Source organism: Sciurus carolinensis, chromosome 2 (assembly GCF_902686445.1).
Source record: "Sciurus carolinensis chromosome 2, mSciCar1.2, whole genome shotgun sequence".
NCBI classification, from domain to species: Eukaryota; Metazoa; Chordata; class Mammalia; order Rodentia; family Sciuridae; genus Sciurus; species Sciurus carolinensis.
Window position 1 is genome coordinate 51,994,403 of NC_062214.1, and position 19,159 is coordinate 52,013,561.

Below are 19,159 nucleotides of genomic sequence, written 5' to 3' on the forward strand. Positions count from 1 at the left end.
TAGCCCCTCCCTTGTTCACCTGTTATCCAGGGATGACTGGGAAAGGGCCTTATATTGGTGCTACCTACACCTGTCTCTGAGCAGAAGCACAGCTGCCTCTGGACCTCAATACAAAGAATCTTCAGGAGTGAAGGTCCTGATTTTGTGGTTTCTCAGGTCTCTTAAGCTTGTTTATAAAGAACTGCAAGAAACCAACAAGACAAGGAACACTTCACTTCTGCTCCAGGACTAACAGATTTTTGGTTTGCTTCCAATATATTCAACAAATTGAGGCCTGAGTCTGGACATGACACTTGGGCACAGACTAAAGACCACACTCCTATTCTGTCACAGGAAGGGATATGGTTTCAGGATTGGGGTCTTATCACAAAGTACACAAGTGGGTAGCTTATTTGGATGCAGATTAGCTATATCCCTTGACCAGCCACTTTGTGGCTATTTTACCACCCATTATTATCTCCTCCAAACATGGAAAAGGAAAGGGGCCATCAACCATTCTGACAGGTCACTTCCTCAACACTGGCACATCTGGCAGGGCCCGGCACAACTACAGAAAGAGTTCCAACTCTTTCTTGTTTATGCTTTGCTTCTCTATTAAATACATAATTGGCTGATAAAGTATAGAGTTAAGAAACATTTTATAGCACATGTGGCAGTCTGAATGATGTTATTTATAAAGGCTACAAATCTGTGCTGGCTTTTCTTGTTATATGAGTGTTTAAATAAACTAATACATGGTATAACTCTCCTAAATTAATTCAGATAGCATTATCTATTAACAGTGAATCATCTAGCTATGATTTCCCTAAAGTTTTAGTCAGTTAGACATGACCAGTTATACTCCAAAGCCCTCAAGATTAAAGACAAAATGTCTGTAACTAATATTAAGAATGGCATAGGTTATGAAGAAAACCCATTAAAGGAATTTCAATAACAAAGCCTGGTCTGATAATTTTGTTATGAAAAGGAATCTTACAAGTGTCTATAAAAATCATTAGCACTGAATATTACTAAATTCATATTTTACTAAACTGTACTTGTTACTTAAATGGGGATCATCCTGAATAAGGAAACTGAGAGATACTGAAAAAATATTTACAAGAATGGCAATAACCTCACTAATATCCCTTCAGTGAGGCTAAGAGGAAACAGCAAAGAAAGGAAATCATAGAGATTTACCACTTTTTTTTTGTTATTTATTTAAAAAAAATTTTTTTAATAAAAAAGGTAGAGGGAACAACGTTCATTAACACTTACTTAAAATGGGATGATGCAATTCATGAGGGAATGTAAAAGCAGATGATTTTAAAGTTAATTATTGAACATCACCCTGTTTGACCAGACAACACCGTAAGATGGATCAGCAACTTGGTTTAACTCAGTAAAAACCAGCTATTCTGTAAGTATGTGGTCTCTGAAATGATGTTTTAAATGCTGTGATTTGATGACTAAATCAGAAGTTCCCTCATGACATTCATTCAGCTCTACTGGGATGGCTAGAAGCAATGACAGGCAGAGAGTGGGCCCAGGAGTGGCTGCCTAATGTCCAGGACGCTTCCACAGTGGGTCTGCACATCATGTTCCCAGCAATGAACAGTCACCTGACCTCAGTATACACACCTTACTGCCTGGCCATGGGTTGCCACAGCCTACTAATAACTCTCCATTGCAGTATTTATGGTAACTTCTTGCCCTAAACCAGAACCAATTTAAAAAAACACTTTGAAATTATTTCTCCAATGTTCTCTTTAAAACATTTATATGGATCAACTTTATTGAAAGTGAGTGCACAGAGATAATGCAGAAAAAATAAATGTTCCCAAGATTAAACCCCTGATGATACTTTTTAATTCATTATAAAGAAAAGAATCCACCAACAGTAGTAGTTACTTATTTTTGCTGAGTGTTCTCTGTTTTTCTGCATGCTCCACGATCTTTTCTTCCACATAAAGCCCCTTCCGCTTCCGCACTGCATTCATGTACTTCCGGGCCTGGTTCTCAGAATCAGCCTTCTCCCCAAAGTGCAAGTACTCTTCCTCAGTGGTTGGCACCCAGAAGGGGTCGCTGGGAATGACCTTGTGGGAGAAGGTGACAGCATGTGCCAGGTTAGGCAGATATATTTCATTTACGAAGCTTAATTCATATAGTCTTAGGTAATGAAAAAGGGTAATTAGAAAACAAATAAGCTTGCTAGGAATGATAATAAATGTGCAGAATCGTGGGAGTTGTGAATAAATGGAAGCAGATTCAATAGAACTTGTAACATATATTATTGTGTGCTCACAGAGCCATCTTATAACACTAAGCAAGAAAGAACACCCTTAGTGTTCAATAAAATAATAAAAAGCTCTCCTTTTGATTAGGACATGGCTGGGTATTAGTGTCTTCACCAACTTTGTCTTTGTCAAAAAAACAAAGACCAATAAATGTAAGAACATTTTTGATCATTTGGAGTTTTTGGTCTAAAATTCAATGGAGTGCCCTGGTAAGCTGGACCAGGTGGACTATATACTCTGGCTGGGCCCCAGGCAGACACTAGCAGCCACAATGTTCAAGGAAGTGGTGAACTTGGACATGCACCTCCCTGAGGTCCACAAGCAAGGGGCCAACTTCCAGGACAGGACAGAAGACTATGCATGTGCTACTGCTCCCCCTTTTGGTTATGGGAGGAACACCACTCCCAACTCTCCTGCAGGTTAGGAAGCTCTATGAGCTTTCTCCTGGCCTCTGCCACCTCACTCATGGCTCTCTATGGGGACCTATTTGATTGCAAAGTGTAAAGTTTGAGACACGGTGGCCTGGCCTCTTCTTTATCCCTGTCACTGTAAGCAAGCTGTTCACAGGAAACAACCTATCCTGGTGCTGTTTACAGAAACAGACTTTGTCCCATCCTGTCTACCTGTCTAGTTCTGGACTTTAGGAAGTCTGCTGGCCTAAAGACAAAGATCACATTCTCCAAGACTAGGTTTATTAAGAAAAAAATGAGAACTTGTCCTTTCTATGCCTTAATTTTTAAATTATTATTTTTTTCTTATTTCTCAATTGGAGGAAAAAGTTATTTACTTGGTGGACTCAAATTCCAACTTTTCAAGTCAAAATACAGAAATGAAAGAAAAATATTATTTATAAATAGTCACTCTTCAACATGGAAAAGGAAAATTTTGAGGGCCAGGAAGGGAGAAGTTTCTGGAGGGAGAAAGGGGAGACCACAGTAGTAAATGGGGGAAAAGCCCATCTGTAGCCCCACAGGGAGACAAGACAGATAAGACCCACGAGGGCCCGGATCTTAATGCTCCCTAAGGATGGGCCCAAAGTCACACATCTCAGGCACGTGCAGCCAGAACCACCTGTTCTTTGGAGCTGCATGTCTGCAGCTGCATGTCTACCCAGGATGTAGCTAGATGTGAGCTGTGACCATGAAATGGAAGCAGTCCTTTCTTGAGATGAGACTTGACCTGTACTAGTCCCTTGCCCTGGGCCATCAATGTGGGTGAACTCATTGAACTGAGACTCTGCGAAGGACATAGCTGGTACTCAGAGGGTAGAGGAGGTGGCAGCTATGAAATGGTAGCAGTGAGTCCACCCCATGATAGGGGTACAGGGAGGAAAGAACTTTCACTGCAGATGACCTTGAGAATAAGAATTATAGAGCACAAAGTACAAAAGGAAATCCGGCACTACAAAATACAGAAACCAGACTCAACCAAAGGAGGAATTCATAATCAAATCAGGAGAGGTAAGAGCCATCTGAAGAAAGCCTAGTAGAAAGTCCATTTACAAATTCTCAAAGAAATAAACGTGGTAGATAGCACACCCAAAACAATAGGTGACTATAAAAAAGGAAGAACTAGAAATCCTAGAAACATAAAAGTAAAAGCAAAGAAATTCAGTAGGTATATTAAATATAAGACTGCTGAAAGAGAATAGTGAATTCATAGATATTTGATATTTGGAATATATATATAAAGAACTCTTATAACTCAACAAAAAGTCAAAAAAAAAAAAAAAACTCTCAACAACTCAATAAAGAACTGGCTATAAGGACTTGAATAGACATTTCTCCAGAGAAGAATACAAATGACCAATAAGCAAATGAAAAGATGCTCAACATCATTAGTTATTTTGGGAATGTAAATCAAAACCATAGTGAGGTACCTCTCCATACACACTACCATAACTATAATAAAAGTAATTTTTACAAAGGAAAATAACTGTTGGTAGAACGTGGAGAAATTGGGAACCTCACACACTGCTATAAAATGATATAGTCACTGTCAAAAAATTTTGGCAGTTTCTCCAAAGTTAAACTTTAAATTATCAGATGACACCACAATTCTATTCCTATGTATATACCCAAAGGACATGAAAACAGGGACTCAATCAAGTACATGTACCTACAAATTCATAGTAGCTAAAAGGTGGGGAGACCTAAGCGTCTACCAGTGGGTAAGTAGATAAATAAAATATGCTTTATCACACAAAGCAATATCACTCAGTCTTACAGAGGAAGACTGTGCAACAAGACTGTACAACCTCTGTGCTCAGCAAAGACAAAAAAGACCACATATTGTATGACTCCACGTGTATGAGATGTCAGAACAGATAAAGGCACATGCGTACATAGAATGTAGATTGGGGATCAGCAGGAACTAGAGGTGGGAGGAATGGCAAGAAACTGCGTAACAGGCAAGATGCTTTACTTTGGTGTGATGAACTGTCTTGGAGATGGTGGCTGCAGAACACTGTGAATGTACTAAATGCAACAGGATTATTTATTTCATAATGGTTATTTATGATATATGAATTTCATCTCAAGAAGTTATTGTTCAAAGACTTATAGAAATTTCCTCAGATAGAGGAGGGAGAGATTTTTATGGAAAAAAAAAATCAAGAGCCATAAAACAGGTATGTAGGATTTACTGGACTTCTAACATTGGTGAACAGGACATGAGTCCTCGGATGGAAAAATCTACCAAGTCCAGAGCAAGATAATAAAATAGCTGTCCCCTTGGGGCAGGGAACAATGCTACCAGTCTATGGGCCCTGCACCTCCTGATGCTCAGTTCTTCCACCAAATGCCACAGAACAGGATTTGAGCCATGACCAGGCTACCTGCTTGTGAACAGAGGTGGATGTGTCCTGGTGCTGAGGAAGACATGGAGAAAATCAGAGAACCAAAGAACTAAGAAATAGCTTCTGAGCAAAACCAAAATAAATCCCAGAAGGAACCAGCAGGCTGAAAGAAGCAAAAGTGATCAGGAAAGCACAGTGAGAGTCAGAGCTCTGGAAGGTGACGGCAGATCTACAGAATGAATGTTTGTTTGGAAGCAGAGTTCTAGCTGGTGGATGAGAAAATGGACAGGAATGGGGACATGGCCCAGTCCTTGGGGCAAACAGAATTTAGACCAAGTCAGAATGAGGAGAAGGAAGCCTAGTTGACTGGTAGAGAATGTCACCATGGATATCAGCCATGCTTAGTCTGTGTGGTGGGCTCAGGATCTGGACTGGTAGGAGGAAGCAAGGTGACTGGCAAGAGGAAGGAAGATGGCTACCATTAAGTAGCCTGAGTCATCAAAGTCACCCATCAAGGGTGCAAGGTAAGGGTATCTCTGAAGTGGTAACACAAGAAAGCCTTGCGGTGATGGAACAATTCTGTACCTTGACTGTGGTAGTGGTAGTGACACTAAGCTGCAGAAGTGACAAAACTGTATAGAAACACACACACACAAAGTAGGAGAAAAGGGAGTCTAGATCTGATGGCGTCACCAAGTGACTGCACCAGCCCTTAAATGCTTAAGCAACTATTCTATAGCATTATGGTCCCTGTAGCTGAAAACATTCATAACTGATATGTGGCTGGTGTGAAAATTAAAGAAGGTATTATACATTAGTCACAAGGTGGGTTCCAGACATGTTCTAGCTTTGTCTGGTTCCAAAGTCTGCCCTTTTTCCATTAATAGAAGATTGCCACAAAGACTCATTACCCCAACATAATTTGCACAATGGTATTAGCTAAGTCAAGTGCATATGTTACCACTGGTAAAATATGAACAAGCTCTGCAGCTGCATCAGGACCAACGTCCTGGTTTGGTATCATACTAAAGTTACAAGGGAGGGCAACACTGTGGGAGAAGTGAAGAAGGCTAATAGGGCCTCTCTATACATTTTTTTGGTATCTTCTTGTGAATAAAATTATAATTTTTTTAAAGTCACCCATCCTTAAGTTATAATTCCCTTTTTTCAGGGTCAACTGCTGGGAAGAGGTCAAATTCTCGACACTTTGAAGAAACCAAGTCCCAGAATTGCTCAGGAGTTAGTTATTCTGCTGTGAGACAGGAAGGTGGTGGTGGTGGTGGTGTATGTTCCTCAAGCAACAAAACAGGCAAAGAGAATAAATGAAGTGGGAAGAGCGAGAGGGGTGGCACTTCACTAAATCCAGAAGTAGGGACTGAGGCTGGAGTAAATGCAGTACAGGGGTTAATAGGGATGGCTCTAGTTCAAAGTCATTCCCTACTCACTTAGCTGTATGATCTTGGGTAAGTTCTTTGAAACCATCTTGTGCTTGGATTCTCCCATTTGTAAGGGTGGAATATGAAAACCCCAATCTCATTTAACTGTATGAGGACTGAAAGAGACATCAGTTAACATGTGGAGCTTTATGCCTAGTGTGATGTAATACACGTTACCACTTTCTCCATCACACTGCTGGGCCAGGAATCCAAGGCCAAGGTCACAAGAGCAGGCCAAGGTCAGTGGAAGGGAAAGAGGGAAGTTCAGAAAGTAGACAGATCCTTTGTGTGCTTTTATGAGACCTTGGGAATAGAGTGAATGGAAAAACAGAGTCACCTAAAGAACTGTGGGCTGGCAGGTGAAACCCTCTCTGTTACCAGAGTCACCACTGGGAACACTATCCTCCACCCAAAGCCACAGAGTGTAAAAGCACACAAAAAAAGTATTGGCAAGTTGCTGGGACCCTGCCAAATCCAAATGGTATTGTATATGTCATATTGAGGGTTCCTCGGCAGTCTAATTTAGTGAGCTCCTCATTTTCAGAGAAGAATTACCAGAAATAGCACTCCCCCAAAATGAGCCAGCAACAGAACGAGAGAGACTATGGGAGAATCAGGAGGGAGTGGGATAAAGGATCAAAAAGACTATAACGTAAGGAGTTCTATATCTTTGAGGAGGAAACACTGTCTGGACCCACATGCTGGGTACATACATACCAGATCTTATTTGATTTTAAAGAATCCAGATGTCCTCATTATGCTAAATGCACACCTGGCCCTGTCACTAAATAGTTGTGTGACTGTTAGCAAGTTACACAAGCTTCCCGAGGCTCTATTCTCCATCATTCTTCTGGAGTGAGACTGACCAAGGCCCCCAATACAAGGATTGCCCATGAACTTTCACAGATCACTGTGCTTATTCTTTGGCTAAGTCTGCAGCTCATGGAGGTGAAGATGTGTCCAGTGTAGATGAGGTAGACATTCTGCAGATTCTCCTATCAGGCTCCCTGTGGACTCTGTGAGGGGGCTCCAGCCTTAATCTTTATTGTGGTATTGTCTACTTTTCTTTAAGGCTAGGCATCCTTAGTGTATGCCTGATAGATATATAAGAAATGTTCTCAGCAGATCTGAGTTGTAGTGGTGAATAAATTTTAAATCCTGTTAAAAAGAAAGTGACAAACTACAGAGAGAGAGAAATGAGATGTTGGTGAGATGCACCCAACTTGGGCCAATTTATGACCAGAGTCCTTGTTTTAAAAATAGAAGACTCAGGGTTGCAAAGATGGTTCACGCTTGTTGGGATCTTTGCCACAGACACCTCAAGTTGGCTCAAGTTTGTTTCCTACAGGCTTCCAGGACCACTCTTTGTACTCACTGATGTCTGCCTTGGAGGACTCCTTGGGTGACTTGCTTTGGCAACTCCGCCCTGACTCAGCTTGCCAGTGCTGAGGCTAACTGGGTAGGTGCTCTACTTTCAGCTTCACCACTCCTGCATCTGTGTGGATATCCTGAGCCACTTGCCTCAACGTGCCAAGAAACTCTCAAGAATAGGGCAGAAGGAGTGGCACCTTTCTTAGTAGGGCAAAGACCAGATGACTTACTAAGGCCATCAACCTTACGTTTTACAGAAAAGCCCCTCTCAGCCACAGAGCAGGGCCTGCCATCAGATTGGAGGGACAGTGTTTCTTCCCAGTGGTTCATACTTTCTGCCTAGAGGGAGAAGGTATTTTTTCAACTCAACAGTCTGAAGCAGATGCTATCTTTTAGGAAGGTACCCAAATTTAAGTTGTTGCCCCAGGTTTTCTACAAACCTGGAAGGAAAAAGCTTTGGGAGCACATTTCAATTTTATGCTACAAGTCTGACTATGATTATGGCCAGCAGGTGGGAAACACCATGTCTAAAATAAACTCCTTCAGTGCTCTTGTGATCGATCACTTCTTCCTCATCCAGTATGACCTGAGCCTACCCCTGAGGATAATCTCAGTATTAAGTGGTGAATCTTGAGGTTATGCTGACATACATGTGCAGCAGCATTGGTTGGTAATATTTTTCTTTCTGTGCCTGTTATTAGTGCCTTTTCTTCCTTTTTTTCTCAGAAGGGTAAAACTTAGAAAGAGAAATTATAAGATTGCTGACTTCAAAGGTTTCCTCGTGGAAAATGCCTGTAATTTTATTTTCTCTATTTTTTGAAGCACTTTCTCTCAAAAGCTCTTGATTGTAAATTATATGGTGTGGTAGAATACAAATGAAAAAAAAGTGCCTTGGAGTGAGAAGCCAGATCTCAACAACTGTGTTATTTCTAAACCTAACTATGGGAGGAAAACTGAGACAGCCAAGAAATATCAGATCAATGACATTTAATTATAATGTAATTTTTAAGACTTTCAAAGATTTGAAGCTTTTGGAAATAGGACCATGACAGGTGGCAAGAGGATGACAGAAGGATTATATAAAACTGGAACAAAACTTTTCTTGACAACATTTTACTCTCTAAAATTATTTATTAAGAGATTAATTTTTAATAACAAGCTGCACTTAAGCTAGAAACTAATACTTTGTATCTAAAGTACTAAGTATGTAAGATCAATTTTCAGTCTTTTTTTTTTTATTATGAGAGAGAAAAGAAACTTAAAACCATCAAGGCTTTTTTTATGTTAACAAAAATTGCCTATGTGGTAAAACCCTGTTGCTTTTATACCAGTTGTTCCTAAATATATATTCTCCTCTGTTTCTTTACTAATAGATGGGCATATGACCACCTTAGTTCAGGGAGTATAGGCATACTTTTTCTAAAAAGAGTCAGATAGTAGAGGACACAACTGTAATACAAGATACTCAGGAGGCTGAGGCAGGAGAATCACAAGTTTGAGGCCAGCCTGGGCACTCAGTAAGACCCTATTTAAAAATAAAATTTTAGGGCGGGGGAGATAGCTCAGTTGGTAGAGTGCTTGCCTTGCATGCACAAGGCCCTGGGTTCGATCCCCAGCACCGCAAAAAATAAATAAATAAATAAATAAATAAAATAAAATTTTAAAAAGTCAGATAGCAAAGCAAATATTCTGTTCCAACTACTTAACTGCTTGAAAGCAGCCACAGAAAATATGTAAATGAACAGTAATTACTAACAGACTTGGGAAAGTCCAAAGTAACATAAGATGGTGTGACTGTTGCTAAGTCAATTGATTTAAAGGATAAATACAAAAATATTGGAGCTAATTAAACTTGTTCAAGATGTTGCCAATAATACAAATGAAGAGATCAGGGATAGCACCACCACTGCTACTGTTCTGGCACGCTCTATGGCAAAGGAAGGCTTTGACAAGATTAGCAAAGGTGCTAATCCAGGGGAAATAAGGAGAGGTGTGATGTTAGCTGTTGATGCTGTAATTGCTGAACTTAAGAAGCAGTCTAAACCTGTGACAACTCTTGAAGAAATTGCTGAAGTTGCTACAATTTCTGCAAATGGAGACAAAGAAATTGGCAACATTTCTGATGCAATGAAAAAGTTTGGAAGAAAGGGTGTGATCACAGTAAAGGACGGAAAAACACTCAATGATGAATTATAAATTATTGAAGGCATGAAGTCTGATTGATGCTGTATTTCTCCATACTTGACAGAGGTCAGAAATACAAATTCAGAAATATGAATTCCAGGATGCTTATGTTCTGTTGAGTGAATAGAAAATTTCTAGCATCTAGTCCATTGTACCTGCTCTTGAAATTGCCAATGCTCACCATAAACCCATGGTCATAACTGCTGAAGATGTTGATGGAGAAGTTCTAAGTACACCTTTTTGAATAGGCTAAAAGTTGGTCTTCAGGTTGTAGCAGTTAAAGTTCCAGGTTTTGGTGACAACAGAAAGAACCAACTTAAAGATATAGCTATTGCTGCTGGGGGCACAGTGTTTGGTGAGGAGGGTTTGACTTTAAATATTGAAGATGTTCAGCCTCATGATTTCAGAAGTTAAGAGAGATCATTGTCACCAAAGATGATGCCATGTTTTTGAAAGGAAAAGGTAATAAAAGTTCAAATTGAAAAGCCTATTCAAGAAATCACAGAGCAATCAGAAACCACAACTAGTGAATATGAAAAGGAAAAACTGAATGAACGACTGGCAAAACTTTCAGATGGAGTAGCTGTGCTGAGGGGTGGTGGGACAAGTGATGTCAAAGTGAATGAAGAGAAAGACAGTTACAGATGCCCTCAATTCTACAAGAGCTGCTGTTGAAGAACACACTGTTCTGGGTGGGGGTTGTGCTCTGCTTCCTTGCATTCCAGACTTGGACTCATAACTTCAGCTAATGAAGATCAAAAAACTGGTACAGAAATCATTAAAAGAACACTCAAAATTCCTGCAATGACCACTGCTAAGAATGCAGATGCTGAAGGATCTTTGATAGTTGAGGAAATTCTGCAGAGTTCCTCAGAAGTTGGCTATGATGCTATGCTTGGAGATTTTGTGAATATGGTGGAAAAAGGAATCATTAACCCAACAAGGGTTGTTAAGAACTGCTTTACTGGATGCTACTGGAGTTGCATCTCTGTTAACTACAGCAAAAGTTGTAGTCACAGAAATTCCTAAAGAAGAAGAAGACCTTGGAATGGGTGCAATGGGTAGAATGGGAGGTGGTATGGGAGATGGCATGTTGTAACTCTCAGACAGGGCTTTATCATTATTAATGAACTGTGACAGGAAGCTCAAGGTAGGGTTCCTCATCAATAACTTCAGAGAAGTCATCTGGAGGAAATGCCTGAAGGCTGGTTGATGTTTAAGAACATCACTATAACCAATAGTTACTGGTTTAAGTTGACATATATAATGGTTTACTGCTGTCATTGTCCATGCCTACAGATAATTCATTTCATATTTTTGAATAAAGACATTTGTACATTCTGGATTCTGGGTGCAAAAGCCATGTACCAATGTACTGCTTTCAACTTAAATCACTGAGGCATTTCTACTACTATTCTGCTAAAATCAGGATGTAAGTGCTTGCCATAACCAGATGAGAAGTTCAGAAGCAGCCTTTCTGTGCAGAATAATTGTGTACAAAATTGAAAGATATCCAATTATGTGACAACTTTCGTGTAATAAAAATTTGTTTAAAGTTAAAAAAGAAGTGAATGTGCAGTTACTTGTATTCCCTATAAACAGGGACAAAAACTATTTTCTTAATCTTTTAATTGAAGGTATAAATAAATATCTCTTAATTGAAAAATCTACTCCTAACTTTAGGTTTTTTCTTGAAATATAAATTGCTTCCTGCACATGTCTTCAGTTCTCTTCCACTGGTCATTCTCACACTGCATTCTGCTGGTTAAAGGCTACTCTGCCTTTAAGATCTATTCAGGAAGTCTAGTCGCTTGTCATTATTTTCTCCCCTAACTTAAAGAACAGGGGTTCAAAATCCTTTCTCCCCTTTCCTGCAATGTGGATTTGTTTAGTATTCCTTTTGGATTATAGATAAGATTTGCCTGCTCACCTACTTCTACCTATGCTGACAAGGAAGTTTTAATGAGCCATCTCATTCCATAGCACTTGAAAGCCACAGAAACCTTGGTTCTCCAGAATGAGGACTGACAAATTTATAACCATAACTTAAAGCTATCCTTTAAAGCACAACTGCTCCTAAATGCTGGAAGTATTCTTCCCTCCCAAAAAGAGGTTATTGAAGTTTTGTTTTCAAAAGGTCTGTGATTTTCTTATAAAAATCTTAAATATAGCTTTGGGCTAGGGGGATTATATTTTATCTTAAATTTTTGTATCAAATATAATGAATGTGCATGTGTATCACAAAGCCACATATTCAATTTGAATGGAAAAGCCACCTGCTTACTTCTGTTTCAGTGGAGCCACGGGAAGGCCCAATGGTATGAAAAGTTTTGTTTGCCACTCTTGGCCTCTTCTGTAAAAGCAGGTCCACCAATGAGAAGAAAGGAAGGAGGGGTGGGGCTTGAGGCTTGATGTTGTTTTGTTTTGTTTTGTTCTGGTACCAGGAACTTAACCCAGGGGTGCTTTACCACTGAACTACATTTCCAGCTATTTAATTTTTTCAGAGAGGGTCTTACTAAATTGCCCAGGCTGGTCTGAACTTACACCACCAGGGTCCAGTTGGGGATTTGAGTTCTTACCTCCCAGTGACTGAACACCAGCTGAGGGCTGGCCAGGCCACTTGTCCTCTTCCTGATTTCATCAGCAAAACCAAAGCTTTCAGCCACAGGCAGGACAGCCTTGATGATGAACATGTCTGTCCCTTCTTTCATTTCTTCTTGAAGCACTCGACCTTCTCTCTTCGACAAGACAGCATAGACTCGACCTGCAAAACCAAGCATCTTTCAAATCCATTGAGTGGTCACAGGATTTGATCCACACTAAGATGATTACTTATACACCCTGTTAACATTCTACTAGCGATTCAATCTGCTCTCAAAGCTTTAGCATACGAAAGCATGGAAACTTGAGTGTCTTTTGCAGGCAAATGGATGAAATTGGAGAATATCATGCTAAGTGAGATAAGCCAATCTCCAAAAACTAAAGGATGAATGATCTCGCTGATAAGCAGATGAGGACATATAATGCGGGGTGGGAGGGGTTAGCATTAGGGTTAGGGTTAGGTTAGGGTTAGGGATAAGGAGTGTGGTAAGAATGAAGGAAAGAAGGACTGTATAGAGGGAAAAGTGGGGTGGGAGGGGTGGGGGGGAAGGGAAAAAAATGAATCAAACATCATTGCCTATGTAAATGTATGATTACACAAATGGTATGCCTTGACTCCATGTACAAATAGAGAAACAACATGTATCCCATTTGTATACAATAATAATAAATAAATAAAAATAAAATAAAATAAAAAGGAAAGCAAAATTACACAGAAAAGTCAGAAGTAAAAGGTTACAAACCCCAGACTGTATCACCTAGAGACAATCCCCATAACACAGTGATCAGCAAGCGACTGTGTAACAACCTTTCAGTACAATTATAACCAGGAGTTATCTTTGGATATGAAATCCAATAAGGTGAGTATAACTGGGCTTTACACATTAAAGGATTTTAATAATTATGAGACATTAACAATATGATGACAATCATAATTATGACATAGACTATTTGAACCTGGTAAGCAAGCAACTGATACAATGGCATTTTTATACTAGAAATTAAAACCACACATGTATATTTCTTAAACTGATATCTAAGTACACGAGTATTACCATTTCATTTCCCTGGAAACTGATAATGATTTTAATTTTTAATGTCTGGTAACAATTTCTATTGCCACATAAGAATTCTAGCAAATGTTCTAGGTTGACACTTTTAATTCATATTTAGGAACAATTCTGCCTTACACTCAGCAAGGAAATATCTTCCACCTGGACTGGCATTCCATGTGAGTGCAGTGGGTACTCAAAGTATCCCTTCACAAAGAACAGATAAATTTGAAGTCATGGACAATCAGCAAGAGCTTGCTGTAGCTAGCAGATAAACTCACGAAAGTTCCCTGTTTCACTTACTGCTTAAAAATAATTTTAAGCACAAGCGATCCGTACATATGTAAATGTACAACACTGCAGTTAAGCAGACCTAAGTCTTCCTCTACCATGTGGAGTCCTGGAGTCTTCTCTCCTAAATGACAAAGGCGAGGAGCCTGGTGCACAAGTCACCCACCTTTGTTTCTTAAACTAGGAACTGAGGACACTGAACTCTCACTTGTCTCTATGATTCAGATTTCTCCCTGGTGGCGGTTATTAGGAGGGATAAAGAAAACAACTGGCAGAAAACTTACTGTCTTGCAAGGTCTTAAGAATTAAAAAAAAAAAAAAAAAAAAAAGGAAACTTCCATTAGTGATGGATAGACAGTACCTTTACTCTTGTCTGCCCCCCAGCTACCATACTCTCCTTCCTTTCTTCCCCACATTTATCAAATAGGTAGTTTCTCTTTCATCACTAGATGTTCTTTTGACATGGAAGTGATCTTTGTTTCATGGGTTCTACTAAAACTGTTTCCTTGGAATTTCACAAAAATTTTATTACTGACCTTTTCACAATCCTCAATCTGCATGATTTCTAAGAAGTTTGAAGTTATTGACACCTCCTCTGCCAACACTCCCCATTTTTTTGTATTACCCTCTTTATGCTCCCGGTCTCTGACCATCATTCTAATGTTTTTGTATCTCTTGAAGGTAAAATGTCTTCTTCTGAGTATTCAGTGAAGTTTCATGCTGTTCTTTGAACAAACCCTCCCCTCAGAACACCAACTCATTTATGTGGTTTTAATTTTATGCCTGGGCCCCATAAAACTATCTCTAAGTCAAGCATCTCATCTGACCTCCAATCCCACATTAAACATGACTTGCAAGGGCATCTCTGCTGTGGAATTCAGCTTCCTTTTAAATTCAACATGTCTAAGAATACAATGCCACTCTCCCAGTTGCAGGCATCCTCTGTCATTTGTACTAGAAATGTTAACAGATATAGTTACAGAAGCACAACAGTGGGTTGGAAGGGAACCTGAGGGTCACCAAGTTCTACCTCATTAGTTGTTCCAACTCTGCAAGCCTACCCTAAAACTTGCTTCCCAGGGTGGCCCATTCCTTCTCCAGACAGTTCTAAGAGCCAGACAACACCTGAGCCTCTGTTACCCTGAAATTCTACCCATCAGTCTAGTTTTCACCACATGAGACAAGTTTAGCCTCTTCTTCCCGCAACACACACACACACAATCAGCCTCTAAGCTCTCTTCCCTTCTCTTTTCCACACCAATCTCTCTGACACTCTATGTATTTCCTGTTCTATGCTACTTTCTTACATGAACTACAGAAATTTATTTACATTCTTTCTAGAGTGTGTTGTTCAGAAATGAGAATAATACTCTAAGTACAATGTGACAACCTCTGAAAAAAGCAGAACCACTATTATCTTCATTTAGTGGTCCCTCCCAGGCTACATATTATTTATGTAGAAAAAAATATCTCACCATATTACCTAATATGTGTGAACTAGTACTCTTTACTCTTCTATCTCATTCTAAGAAAAATTTTAATATGGTCTATGGAAGTAAATATAAAACAAGAGGGGCAAAAAAGAATGAAGGATTTGAGATAACAGGAATGTGATGGGGGGATATTGGGGACAAGGTGACTACTGCTGAACAGGTCAGCTTCTCCCCTTCATGGGTCATGCTAATAGGCTTGATCAATAACTAAAACAGAATGTAATTAATCATGTACTTTTGAGCTATTCAATTTCAACTCCACTAAAACTATATCCTAAAACTAATGAATCACTGAATAAAGGAAAAAACTAATAAAACTTGCCAAATGCACTTTGCTCTCAGGACAGGTGTCTCCAGGCTTACGAATCAATAAGGATCATGTGGCCACTGACTGCAAATACTCTGATACCTTTTTCATTGGATAGGAGTATCAGATCTTAGTCATTTGTTTGTTTGCCCATATAAAGAAAAATCTCTGAGTGCCCTGCTGTATGAAAACCACCAGGGAAAAACAATTCTGCAAGAAGCGGCAGCAACAAAAAGGCTAATCAACTGGAACAGTTTTGATCAGGATTTGACTCTTTAAGGACTACATTATAAATGTCTCAGCCTATATCGATGGCCTTTGACACAGGCGGTAACCTACTGCTTGTGCTCCTGTGATAGCAAGAGTTAGAGCACAAGGAGTACTGATCCTGTGCCCCACGCCAAACCAAGATAAGGTGCTCGCTGGCCACAGTACACACTGGAGGTTTTTCACTCAGAGCTCAGGGTTCCTTAAGCCTAGAATACAAACCCTAAGCCCAACTCTATATTCAAATGCTTTTCATTATTCAAGACCCATTCATTAACAACTTGCTCCATGAAATCTGATACCCAAAGTGCAAAGAAATCTCTTAACATTGAACTCCACTGAACCTTATCTCTTGCTTCACGGCATTACAGATTCACACACACACGTTTTCTTCTTCCTGAACAGTAAGAATAATCTGTGGAGTCTATTCTTTTTAAAGCTGGAAGGTAATTAAAGGTAGGATGCTGTCTTCTGAATTTAGGAAAGAGGGTAGCTGTTACTGCTCTATTTCCTCAAATAATATAAGAGAGAACAATGTGAATTTCTAATTCAGGGATGCTATAATTCACATCATATTGATAGCATTTATGCAGATGTTAAAATGAAAATTATAAATAAAAAATAGCCAAATATAAGCATGTTTAAAACAAATAATAAACCTAATATTAAATTACTCTTACCATAAGGTCACATCTATACAAAATGTAATATTAAGGGTAAGGATTATAAAAGAAAGTGGAAAATGAAAGGTTGGTTCCTAAGGTGGGAGATTTTTCTTTCATCCTATGATTTAGGCAATTGTTGATAATATTTATGGAATAATTTAAATTTTACACACACACACACATGTGGGCACTTATTACTCTTAGGAACTAGGTCACACTAACTTGTTTTGTCACAGAGCTACCAGACTGCTAAGTCAAGCCAACACAGTTGACAGGCTAGAGGTGCCCTTCAATTAAATAGGAGATAAAGCCTACTGTGGACATAATGGGGAATGAGGGCGGTTGCTACTATATAGATGAATGCAGCTACAAGTTTACAGAAAACTGATGTGAACAAGTTGACCCCACCCTTTAGGGGCTCTGCTCACAGCTTCATGTTCTTATTATCATCTGTTGCTTAAACATTTAGAAGGCACAATCAAATCCAAAATAACACAAAGCTGGCAGATAATAAAGACACTGACAGAATGAAGTAAGGACCCAAATTTAACAAGACACAGCATGGGTAATTATCAGGTTCTTCACTGGGTTCAACCAGCAAGTGTCCAGGATTAGAGCAGCAATGCTGAACAACAGCTCCTGTAAAATCAACTAGGAGGAAGTTTAAGCTCAAAAATAGTCTAGCGTGTTGTGGCAAAAAGATGCTGAACTCAAAATCATTCTAGCCATCAAAGACCACATCAAAGTACCGTTATTTTCTTTCTTTCTTTTTTTTTTTTTTGGTACTGGGGATTGAACTCAGGGACACTTTATCAGTGAGCTACATTCAAAGTACCTTTTATCTATTTTTTAAAAATTTAAGACAAGAGTTTTGCTAAGTTGCTGAGGCTGACCCTGAACTTGGAATCCTCCTGCCTCAGCCTCCCAAGTAGCTGGGATAACAGGTGTATACTATCACACCCGTCATCAAAGTACAATCACTTTCAATATGCTTACCATTTCCAGATTTTTCTAATCCAAAATTTCTCATAAAATGTCACTTGAAAACCAGGTTTGTGCACTCGCTTCAATTGTATTTTACTTTTCATTGTTTTACATAATTAAGCTTTGTCTTCTTAACTCATCTCTCAAAGCAAAAATCATGCTTAATACAAGAATCGTCACATGCAGTTCCATAAATCTTTGATTTAATTATGAAGCACTGAAAAAATGTAAAACAAAAAAACCCTCAAGTGTAGAATAAGGTTTCAAAATACACAGTGATGGAATGTTTCTGATATGTTAAAACATAGGTTCTAACAATGTCAGTATTCCTGCATGTAAAGAGAATTACAACAGCTGGCGATGTGTTTAAAACTCCAGTACTGTCTAACAAAAATAGGTATTTTTAAAATTTGAGGTTACTGCCAAAAAGTAAAAAAGGGGTGGGGCAACAAAGAGATTAACAATTAGAAGCAATTCTGCAAAATGAAGCAACTTACTGGTCACATGAAAAGAGTGAAAACAGCATTTCCAATATCCTAACTAGTCCATGAAAGGGAACTTTCATGAGTAACAGAAGAAGAAAAAATGGTAATAGAAGCAGACCTTTAGAAAAGTGGATTTTAAGAGTAAAAAGGGGCATTTCTTGGGATTATTTCTTCAGAAAAAATAATTTTTAGATGATTATTTCCTACAAAATTTCTCATCAGACCACATGTAATTCTATCCATTTATGAAAGCATTTTATTTAAAATATTTATATAGTAAAGAAGTGTTTTCAAAAGAGACTAAGTTAACTCATTTTGCCAAATAAACATAAGAGCAAAATTTAACTTATGTTGATTCTTGGAGAATTAAAAGGAAGAATCAGCAAAGTCTAAAGCCATCTCAGGAGATCTCTGACAGACAGAAACAAAGGCCTGGAGACTACAGAAAAGTCTTCATTGCTTTTTCCAGTTGGAGGTGTTGATTTAGAAGGAAAAAGAAAAACACAAGTCAACAGTTATTTTGATGAACCTTGGACTCTATAGAGATTAGCTATCAATGCCAAAGTACCTTAGAGGAGAAGCTCTAGTCTAAGCAAGAGGACTCCACACTAATTCAGGAAGGAAAAAAAAAAATCTAAATTATATCTAAATAGCTTCTTTATAATGCAGTGGGTGTGGCAGCCAGTTGCTTTCACAGAAATGTTAAGAAAGCTCATCAGACAAAGGTAGGTAGTAGACTAGAGCGAGTTCACATATGCACAGTGTCCACCCAGACAGTAAATAAATGAAGTCTCACTGTGAGCACAGCTGGATTTGTAAGTGGATAAAGCAAGGCAAAGACATATTTTGCTTCAGAGGGAGAAAGAGGGCAAATACCCTGAGGGCTACAACAGGTACTTCTTTCCTGGAAAGTGGCAGTCTGATGGCCAGGAGAGGAGTGCCAGGATAGA

General features: G+C 39.0%; 1 protein-coding gene across 2 annotated transcripts in view; it reads right to left on the reverse strand.

Moving 5' to 3' along the window:
- Positions 1 to 1,752: 1,752 nt before the first annotated feature.
- The window catches only part of Efl1 (elongation factor like GTPase 1), a 135,955-nt gene continuing 118,548 nt past the window's right edge, over positions 1,753 to 19,159 (reverse strand). For both annotated transcript variants that reach the window (XM_047534803.1, XM_047534810.1), the window contains exons 19-20: positions 12,644 to 12,828; positions 1,753 to 2,075 (exon numbers count right to left, since the gene is read on the reverse strand). In XM_047534803.1, the coding sequence (XP_047390759.1) occupies positions 1,887 to 2,075; positions 12,644 to 12,828 (374 nt within the window). In that variant the 3' untranslated portion in view covers positions 1,753 to 1,886. The remainder of the gene's footprint in view (positions 2,076 to 12,643; positions 12,829 to 19,159) is intronic.